At 46.9% G+C, this 10165-nt stretch overlaps 1 protein-coding gene across 1 annotated transcript in view; it reads left to right on the top strand.

The window, feature by feature from the left end:
* The first annotated feature begins 3917 nt into the window (after positions 1 to 3917).
* Positions 3918 to 10165, top strand: part of igfbp2a (insulin-like growth factor binding protein 2a) — a 10329-nt gene continuing 4081 nt past the window's right edge. Inside the window, 2 exon segments of the mRNA XM_077016061.1 lie at positions 3918 to 4439; positions 8917 to 9086. Coding sequence (XP_076872176.1) covers positions 4097 to 4439; positions 8917 to 9086 — 513 coding nt within the window. The 5' untranslated portion in view covers positions 3918 to 4096.

Raw genomic sequence — 10165 nt, 5'->3', positions numbered from 1 at the left:
TTGAAAGACAGATATTGTACTGGTATTGTACAGATATTGTATTTTTTATTGAGAAAGCTCAGTGTGGATAGGACACATTTCATCACATCAGGTCAGGGAAAACTGCGATCATGGCAACCCCCTCTCCCCCTCCCAGGAAGGCAGTACAAACCGGTGCAACCCGGACTGGGACTCATAAGTATAAAAATCAAGGCAATAATGTAAATGGATAATTAGACTGAATGAACTGACCTGAATTAATAGGGGAGCAGGTGGAGTCTTTAGCGCTGATGTATTGGCCACTGCCATAGCGTCTGTCTTTGTCACAACGTAGTGCGTGCGTACGTGTGCGCACGTGTTGTAATATGGCATTTATGTTACACATAGTTCATTAACACCCAATACTGTAATTTGTTCCATTAACAAGGCTAGCTAACGATCCATCTCAAAACTATTTTTCACAGTGGCCAATAGGTGGAGCCTCTTTCTCTCTCTCCCTCCCGCTCTCTCTCTCTCTCTCTCTCTCTCTCTCTCTCTCTTCCCCCTCCCTCTCTCTCTCTCTCCCTCTCTTTCTCCCTCCCTCTCTCTCTCTCTCTCTCTCTCTCTCTCCCTCTCTCTCTCCCCCCTCTCTCTCCCTCTCTTTCTCCCTCCCCCTCTCTCTCTCTCTCTCTCTCTCTCTACATCTGTAGGTGGGTGCATTACACTGACTCCATTTGGAAATGAGTTGATCTTTGTATACAACCTGGAAAAAGACCAAGGAGTCGATTTGGACACCAATAAAAAAAGCTAGTAAAAATCGCAATGATTCCGCCAGTAAAACTCGGATCTCACCTACTAACAGAAGCAGGAGAGCGTGAATTAATAATCTCCTCACGGCTGCTCTCATATAGAGAACAACTCATCGTTCCAGCATGAATAGTTTTCTCAGATTAATTGTTTCCAAATCTTTTTGCTTAACATCTTAATATTCAAAGTAAGATATGAGACAACACAAACAGTGTTCCCAAAAAATCCTTCTAAAACATTAGATTTTTTTTTCCCTAAAGAAATGTCACAATTATTGGTTCTCTTGCCTCTGACATTCACATAAACAAAATAGAATTGGCATAGATTTGACATCACATACATGCGTATAGTTAAATTCCCTCTTTTAATCTTTTAAGAATGCTTTCCATGATTTTCACTGACATAGACATAAACAGAAGGGTAGACTCAAAACACTAGTCATGCATCAGTATGAAGAAATCTTAAAGAAATGTCAAATGAGGCAGAAACCTGACCTTAACAAATCGGCCATTAAAATAGAGACACGAACAGACCCATTTTCATTAGTAGGACAATAAGGTAAAAAACTCAAACATAAAATCTCCACCATTATGGCAATAACTTTAAAAGCTCCATCTCTCTCCATAACTCTGAGGTTTCGGTGCCTGTAGGAGAAGCTGCCTGAGTGGAGGACTAAAACATTCCCAGTGATCCCTCTGTGACCCTTGAACTTTCTTCAGGGTTCACAGAGGGACAATTGACTATATTCACTGCAGTCTCACTTTCAAGCCAACACTTTATTTGGAAGCCTTGGCAGATGGAAGCATGTTCTGTTCTCAGAGCACAAACGCAAGTACCTGGAGTTCGGGGTCCATTCCTGGAAGTTTATTTGGAACCGTGTGCTGTGGTCGGCAGCAGACAAGCAGAGTGTGTCAGAATCAGGTCACGTAGAAAAGAACTTAATGACCTCCACGATGAATGGTGGTTGATCTGTGATGCGTGGCAGTTTGCCACCTAAATGCCATGGAACACGTGGCATCACAGATCACAGATTACAATCTGCCAAGAGACTAATACTAGGACTTGTTTGGGTCCTCCAGCAGAGAAATGTATACCTGCAGATCCTTTAGTATACCTACAGATCCTTCAGTATACCTGCAGATCCTTTAGTATACCTACAGATCCTTCAGTATACCTACAGATCCTCACCTCTCGAACGAAACGATGTCATAAACTACATCTATTTAAGAACATATTAATGAACTACATCTATATTAGAACATAGAAATAACACCTTTTCTGAGCCATTTCTGAGTTCTTATCTTAAATTTCTTTTATAAAAGGATGTCCAATCAATGAAGCAATAGTTAATTGTTCCGGGCGGTTTCTTCAGTGTGAGGTGAGGGATGTTATGAGTCAGGCCTGAAATCCAGCTGGTGCAGATGAAGGTTCGGCTTTAAGAAGAAATGTGTGTGCAAAGAGCTCTTCAGCACCAACAAAGTGCAGACAAGTTTTATTGCACTCAAATTATGTAATATTGTGCAGCACAACAGTCTCTAGGTAACAAGCTCAGTTTGACTGGAACAGAATGAATCACTGTGTACTGTAAATGTTTGGTTAACCCTAATGAGGTGCCGGTCCTGTAAGAGGTCAACTCTGCAGCCGTGCAGGGGTGCGTGTGCAGGAGTGCCTGTGTAGGGGTGTGTGTGCAGGGGTGCGTGTTCAGAGGTGCGTGTGCAGAGGTGCGTGTGCAGGAGTGCCTGTGTAGGGGTGTGTGTGCAGGGGTGCGTGTTCAGAGGTGCTTGTGCAGGTGTGTGTGTGTAGGGGTGCGTGTTCAGAGGTGCTTGTGCAGGGGTGTGTGTGCAGGAGTGCCTGTGTAGGGGTGTGTGTGCAGGGGTGCGTGTTCAGAGGTGCTTGTGCAGGGGTGCGTGTGCAGAGGTGCGTGTTCAGAGGTGCGTGTGTAGGAGTGCCTGTGTAGGGGTGTGTGTTCAGAGGTGCGTGTTCAGAGGTGCGTGTGCAGGGGTGCGTGTGCAGGGGTGCGTGGGCAGGGGTGCGTGTGCAGGGGTGCGTGTTCAGAGGTGCGTGTGCAGGGGGATCAGCTTTCAGGTGCTATTTATCTCATCTCTCTTGTTTACACAGAACTATCCTTGATAAAAATGACTCGTAACCAAGTAGACTTACAGTTGCGTTTTAGCAGTATCACCCCCCCCCCCCCCACACCTCCACTCTCACCCCCACCCTCTCAGACGGTGGTGTATGGTTTTCAGCTGGTTCTTTTTTTTTTCTGTGCATAAACACCCTGGCTTCATCAAGAAGACCCCCCCCCCCCCCCCCCCCCCAGGCTGGCATTTCCTACGGCCCGTTCCTACATCACCCTCTCCAAGGCGAAGCAGAGTCCTGCCAAACAGAAATGCACAGAATGCCCTGAAATCAGAGGGACCCTCACATGCAAACAACCCTCGTTTATATCTCCTGGACAACCGCGGCAGGCAAAGGTCTCACATGGGGGAGCTATTTCTGCACCCTTAAATAAACAACCATTAGTCTCCGGGGCAACAAAGTGGGGCCTCTACTCCAGACGGGTTAATGAGAGCTTGTTTGGTTGGTAAGATCCTTCATCTCCTGGCCCTGTAATCAATAGGCAACTGAGAGACGAGAACAACATTTGGCTGTAGCCTTACGGGTTTAACTATGTGTCAGTGCATACAGTCTGTGCGGCGGGCTAGTCATGTCCATAACAACACAAAGTGCTCTTGGACATCCTGGTTTGGTTGTTTGTTTATTCTCGCCATGTTGCCTTCTTCTCTATGTGGAAAATACGTAAGGCTTTGAAGAGGAATTTCATGAACAGAAATACTGGTGTGTGTGACAGCCGTTTTCCAATGTGCAATTCAATTTATAAGCCTAATAACCCACAGAGACTTACTCATAAAATAAAAGACAGACAGTTTTAAAATATATATATATATTTCTTTTACCTGATTCTGATTACAAATGACTTTTTGTTATTGTTGTTTTTACAGTAACGTTAACAAAGAACAACACTTTTCAGACTCGATTTCAGACTAAACGATTTAATGTAGTACATTTATTTTAACACACGAACCACTAAATGATAAAAGTGTGTGTGTGTGTGTGAAAGTGTGTATGTGCAGCGCGAGCGCCACTCCAGCGCCCAGTTTTTGGGGCTTTGACGAAGCCGCGGCGCGCGCCTCTCAGCCCTGTGATGTCAGCGGGGTGAGCGCGCTGATCCTGCACGCGCCCGGCGCCTCTTCACCTGTTCGCCAACACAATTCCTCCTCACCTGAAGTTGCACATACAAATCCTCTTTACGCTGCGCCCCGTCGCTATAATGATCCTGTACGCGGGTTTGCTGCTGGCGCTGGCAGCTGCTCCAGGCGCGAGCGCGGAGATGGTGTTCCGCTGCCCGAGCTGCACCGCGGAGCGCCAGGCAGCCTGTGCGGCGCTCACGGAGACCTGCGCGGAGATCGTGCGGGAGCCCGGCTGCGGCTGCTGTCCCGTGTGCGCCCGCAAGGACGGCGAGCTGTGCGGCGTGTACACCCCGAGATGCTCCAGCGGGCTGCGGTGCTACCCCGAGCCGGACTCCGAGCTGCCCCTGGAGCAGCTGGTGCAGGGCCGCGGGCGGTGCGGACGCAAAGTGGACCAGGAGCCCCGCGGAAGCCCCGAACTCAGCCGTAAGTGCCGTGATTTGTGCACATTTTAAAAACGTACCGACCAAAACATGTTCGCGGTTACAGGCTTTGCGGGCATCTCAATTGCACAGTTTATTGTGTGCAAAAAACATTGTCTATATACAAAAAAATCACATCGCTTTTGGATTCTGGTATATTCAGGCTTGTACTTTCTTCTTGTTGATATTTTGGTGAACATTTAGATAAGAGTTGTGGCGCTGACAATCGAAATTTATTGCGAAATATCACAATGCTACACTAAAATAAATACAGCAAACGTTTAAACTTAAAAACGAGTTCCTACTTTAATCCCATTACGTAATTGGTCCACTTTTACTGATAATTTGTATTTATTCAGTGTTCAATCCCAATGTTATACCATTGTGCTTAAAAAAAAAGTCAAGTCAAAAATGTCAAGTTTTGCTTTGTGAAACTGAGAGACGTGGTGCACCGTGCTCTGATTTGAGCCATTTTAGATATTCTAGCCATTTTAACGCAAATCACAGGCAATCACAACACCTGGAAGAGACCTTGTGTGTATGGAGCAGTTATGGCGACTATCTTGTTGTCTCTGGAAGTTCTTTGTTTCTGGGATCTCTAAGCGTTCTTCTCCAGTTGAGCTTTCGGAGTGTCTTTGTTTATTTGTAGAGGAATAGACTGAGTGTTATTGGAATTCACCAATGATTAGCAAGGTGGACTTTGCTCCTTGACCCTATCTTGCAGTAAATCTTTCACAGCGTGTGTCAAAGGATAGGCCTGAACGTGTTAGTGAGGTCAAAGTTCATCAGAGAGAAAGAGAAAAATTGGAAGAGAGGCAGACAGAAAGACAGAGTGAAAAAGAGACAGACGGAGAAAGGAACAGAGTAACAGATAAGAGAAACAGTCACAGAAAGAAACAGCATAATCTGCACTTGCTCTGAAACGCAGACTAGGACAAGTTTAAGGTTGTACTGTTTACCTTAAGAGCTTGTGATTTAGGTCTGAGCCCAGTCTGTGTTCTAACAGATCTGATTTAGGTCTGATCCCAGTCTGTGTTCTAACAGATCTGATTTAGGTCTGATCTGAGTCCATGTTCTAACAGATCTGATTTAGGTCTGATCTCTGTTCATGTTCTAACAGATCTGATTTAGGTCTGATCTCAGTCCATGTTCTAACAGATCCGATTTAGGTCTGATCTTGGTCCATGTTCTAACAGAAAGGAATGTTTGCCCAGTCAAAGTCTATCGAACATCTCACAGCACCTGTGGCGTGTAAAGAACGTACTGGGAGAGATGAATTGCTTGTTCTCCTCAGATGTCATGTTTGTTGGACAAAAACAAACAGCTGTGATGTGCAGTGGGAAAGGTAACGTCAGCATTAGTAACATCCATGCCAGTTTTGAAAGGTTCTGTCTGATTCTTTTCATTTACTACAGCTTGTAATTCACCTCAGCTGTTGAGTTCACACAGAACACACAAGACTTCTACTTGGTTTGTTTCTAATGTGACACAGATGTGTGTGTCCTTGATCACCGACGAAGCCAAGATGCTTCTCACAAACACCTGGATTAGGCTGACTGATGCCCGAGAAGGAACCCCTCGGCCGTGGAGGGCAGAAGCTCCTCAGACACTGCTGGGTCCAGAGGCAGCTGCTCCTACGGTGGTTGTGGTGGTGGTGGTGGTCTTCATCCGTGGAGATGGTGCCACGCTTTCTCGCTCATGGCAGGCAAAGCAACAGAAGCAGTAGGCGTCACTAAGCCCCTCGTTCCCGGCACAGCGCTTGTGAGCTGCACCTACGAGCCTGAGGGGAAGCAGTGCCTACCGCACCAAAATAGACCATAATAATCCCCCTGCCATTTCCCCTGGGCACCTCGGCAACCTGCATGCCAAGAATCTTAGCGTGTCAGCTCCAGAGTCAACTCAGAGCTTCCTGTAGCAGCTTGGAGATAATACAAACAATGTCAGAAATGTTGGGGAGCTGAGTGGGGCTCAGGGTGGGGGAGGAGACTGGGCTGGGGGGTGGGGTTAGAGTGGGGGGTGGGGTTAGAGTGGGGGAGGAGACTGGGCTGGGGGGTGGGGTTAGAGTGGGGGGTGGGTTAATATGTGGGGTGGGGCTGGAGTGTGGGGTGGGGTTAAAGTGTGGGGTAGGGTTATAGTGTGGGGTGGGGTTAGAGTGTGGGGTGGGGTTAAAGTATTGGGTGGGGTTAGAGTGTAGGGGTTTCACAGTGTTGGGGGGTTATAGCGTGGGGTGGCATTTAGAGTGTTTGAGGGGTTTAGAGTATGTGGATGGATTTGAGAGTGCGGGGGGGTTAGAGTGATGGGGGATTCGAGTGTGTGGGTGGATTATAGGGTGAGGGGGGGTTTAGAGTGTGTGGGTGGATTATAGGGTGGTCTTAGTAGTCTGTGGTGTTAGGAACTCGAAATGGAATTTGTGGAGGTGGACTTTTTTATTTGTTTGTTTTTGTATTTGACGTGACCCTTTGGTGTGGGGATTGAACCACCGTGGTGTTCCTGACCTGGAGAAAAGAAAGTCCAGGTGGTGCTAGACGTGGTAGTTGTGAGCCTTCAACCTGCATCCTCAACACCGCAGTCCTGGTTCATTTGTGTGACTTCAAGCACCTGGGATTCAGATTATTCCAAAACATGCAAGTGGTCAATCCCAGTTAGAGAGAGAGAGAGGGAGGGGGAGGGAGGGAGAGAGAGAGAGAGAGAGAGAGAGAGAGAGAGAGAGAGAGAGAGAGAGAGAGAGAGAGGAGAGAGAGAGAGAGAGAGAATCAAGTTCACATGAGCAAAGTTGCACTATAGGAAAATGTATTAGATTCAGTTCACTGGGATACATGTGAACCTCCATCAGAGCTGCGTGACGCCACTTGTGTTCAGACACAGCGAGCTCTGTTCTTACACGTCCTGCTACACACAGCAAGAACTGAGACAGCCATTCACATACAACAATTTGTTTATTGCTATATAATTATTGCTAAGCTAGTATCTGGTGCGGTGCTGCCGCGATGTGATATAATGTCAGGCGTGTCACAGGTTGCCCGTGGGATGCGAGCACTTTTCTTCACGAGTCTCGTAGAAGAACTTCATTCCTGCCTCCAGTCCCTTCGTGTAAGAGCAGGCCCAGCAGTCTGCAGTGTGTGCTCTTCTGACAGACACCAGGCCTTCACGTCAACGTCCCTTCTGCGTGAAGCGTGGACCGTGTCCTTGACCACGTCCTCGTCCTTGACCGTGTCCCTTGACTCTGTAGTCCATCAGTGCAAAGTCAGTAGAGCAGATCTCAGCATCCAGTCCACCACCAGCTTCTGTGCAGCCAGCAGGATGGGGATTAGAGCTTTAATTTCAGAGACACACAGGGAGAGAAAAAAAACATCGAAGGAGAGGGGAAAGTTTTGTTCATGGGCTGCTCTATAAAGGTCTCGGCGCTGGTGCCAGGGATCCGTGTGGAGGTTGAGCGGCCGGACGCCAGACAAGCTGCTTGTGATTAAGGCTGTGGGTGCGGAGCCCCGAGCGCTTCCTCGCCCAGCACGGACACCACCCAACACGCCTCCGTGGAGGTGGAGCTCATGGAAACATCATCGCCATGAGAAGACTGATCACCTCAGGTTCTGGATCTCCTCTGGTTCTGGATCACATCTGGTTCTGGAGATGCTCATGCAGGTAACGGTTCTGATCCAACTGATCCTTCCGGTTCCGAGGCTCTCACATTATGGACCTGACGGTTATACTGCAAGATTCTTCTTTAGGCAACGCTATCAAAGATAATGTGACAACTATGTAATATTCAAAGAAACATGGAAATCAACAAACAAGTAAATAAATAAAACACACAACTTGGCCACAATTATGGAAGCATTTACGGAAGCATTTGCATGAAGCATTTGCATGATTCAGATCACTGGACACTAGTTTGGCTGCACTCAGATCTCTGAGGCAATGCATGTGTGAATGAACATCACCTTACACATCTGTAAATAGTAGAACTTCAAGAAATCACCTTTAAGCAGTATTTACAACTAGAAATCACCTTCATCATCTTTAGGCAGTGTCTATAAGCAAATAACTTTTGCTTATAACTCATCTGTAAGCAGTGTCTAGAACTAAACATCACTTTACTCATCGATAAACAGTGTCTAGAACTAGACATCACCTTACTCATCTATAAACACTAAGTCTTGTTCTAGATATTGCTTACAGATGAATAACATGTCTCACGATATTTTGCTCGTGACACAAAGCGGTCCTGAAGCTAAGATGGAAGGTGCTCAAAGGCGGCTAGCAAAAATATTTCAACAACAGATTACACAACTGCTTGATCGGGGAGCCAGAAAAATCTCAGAACAAAACAAAATCCTCACAAAGATTCATGCTAAACCCAGATGGCATGTTAAGTATTCTGCACAGGCAGGTATGGGGTTCAGAGAAGCTGCCCAACACTCCCACCCACTCCTGCTGACCCTGCCTCGTTCCCAGCACTCCCTGTGGCTCTGATTTCTCCCCAGAGAAGCAGGCATGCGTCACACCAGGTGGGGAAGGAGATTATGCAACAGAGGCCAAACAGAAGCCCTGTAGAGCGTGGGCTCGCGTACACCTGACTCCGTTTGAGCTCTGCACGACCCGCTGGGATGGCGTCTTCAAAGAGAACACCCTGCCCCAACGTCTCTCTGAGGAGGTGGGGGTCGAAACCTTTCTTAAGGCTCATCTTGCAGGAGACGTGAAGTGCGATCAAATGAAGATCTTTCCCCAGATGAGTGTGCGTTCGTGTGGGAGGCTGCGCTTCACCAGGGGACGTGTGTGAGGGAACCGAGGAGGGAACCGTGTGTGTCAGAGAGTGAAAGCACAAAGACGGGGACAGGGAAGCCACACTTTCCCCAGAATTACCCATTTCCATGCACTCATAAAAGTGGTCAGACCAGTTTGCTAAAGTTCCAGTTTGCTGGGCGCCCAGTGGGAATATTCAGGATATTCTGGTTAAATTCAACCATGTTTACGTCAAAATCCTCTTATTTCACCTAATGATACTACATTTTATTTAAGTTAAAATAGGACCAAATAAAATGAAAAGAGAGCTAGAGTACTGCAGTAATGAGCTAACTGAGATAGTAAGCTGAGAAAGATGAGTTTATAGCTGCTGTCAGGAAGAAGAGAGAGATGTCCAGGCGTGTGTGTGAGGAGAACGTGTGGTGAGGATTTTAGGACCTCGTCTTCTTCGGTTTTAGTCATGTGGAATGTGGAGGTGTTTCGTTCCAGGGCTAACGCAGCATGCTAACGGAAACATGAAAACATATGCAGCATTCTTATAAAAGCAAGATCAGAATCGAATGTGTTCCTCCCTGAGAGGAATACCTGTGAATTTAAACCGCAAAAAATATATATATACAAGTCTCAGAATTAATTTGTAACTGTGGAGAAGCAGGTTTTAAAAGTGCAGCTCTGTGAATAAGCGGCGGAAGGTATTCTGTCGAGAGAGATCGTCTCGCATCACATCTGAGAGCGACTGCAGATTCATAAATGATTAAACGCCGCTTCCTCTCTGTGTAATGCAGGCCAAAAAAACTGGATGCAGAAGGTGCCAACTTCCGCAGTGTAAATAAATCAACCCTCTCGCATTTCATTCAAGATGCCGGACTGGCCCGAGTGTCTGTGCCTCCCAGCCGAACGTGTTAGCGTAGCGTACTGATATAGGTAGGGGTATAGGTGCATGGACCAGGCTGCTTCAGCCTTTGCAATAATAGCGATTCCCTCTTTACC

Source organism: Brachyhypopomus gauderio, chromosome 8, assembly GCF_052324685.1.
Source record: "Brachyhypopomus gauderio isolate BG-103 chromosome 8, BGAUD_0.2, whole genome shotgun sequence".
In the NCBI taxonomy this organism is placed as follows: Eukaryota; Metazoa; Chordata; class Actinopteri; order Gymnotiformes; family Hypopomidae; genus Brachyhypopomus; species Brachyhypopomus gauderio.
The sequence above is the reverse complement of the archived record's forward strand: the minus strand, read 5'-3'. Positions and strand labels throughout refer to the sequence as shown.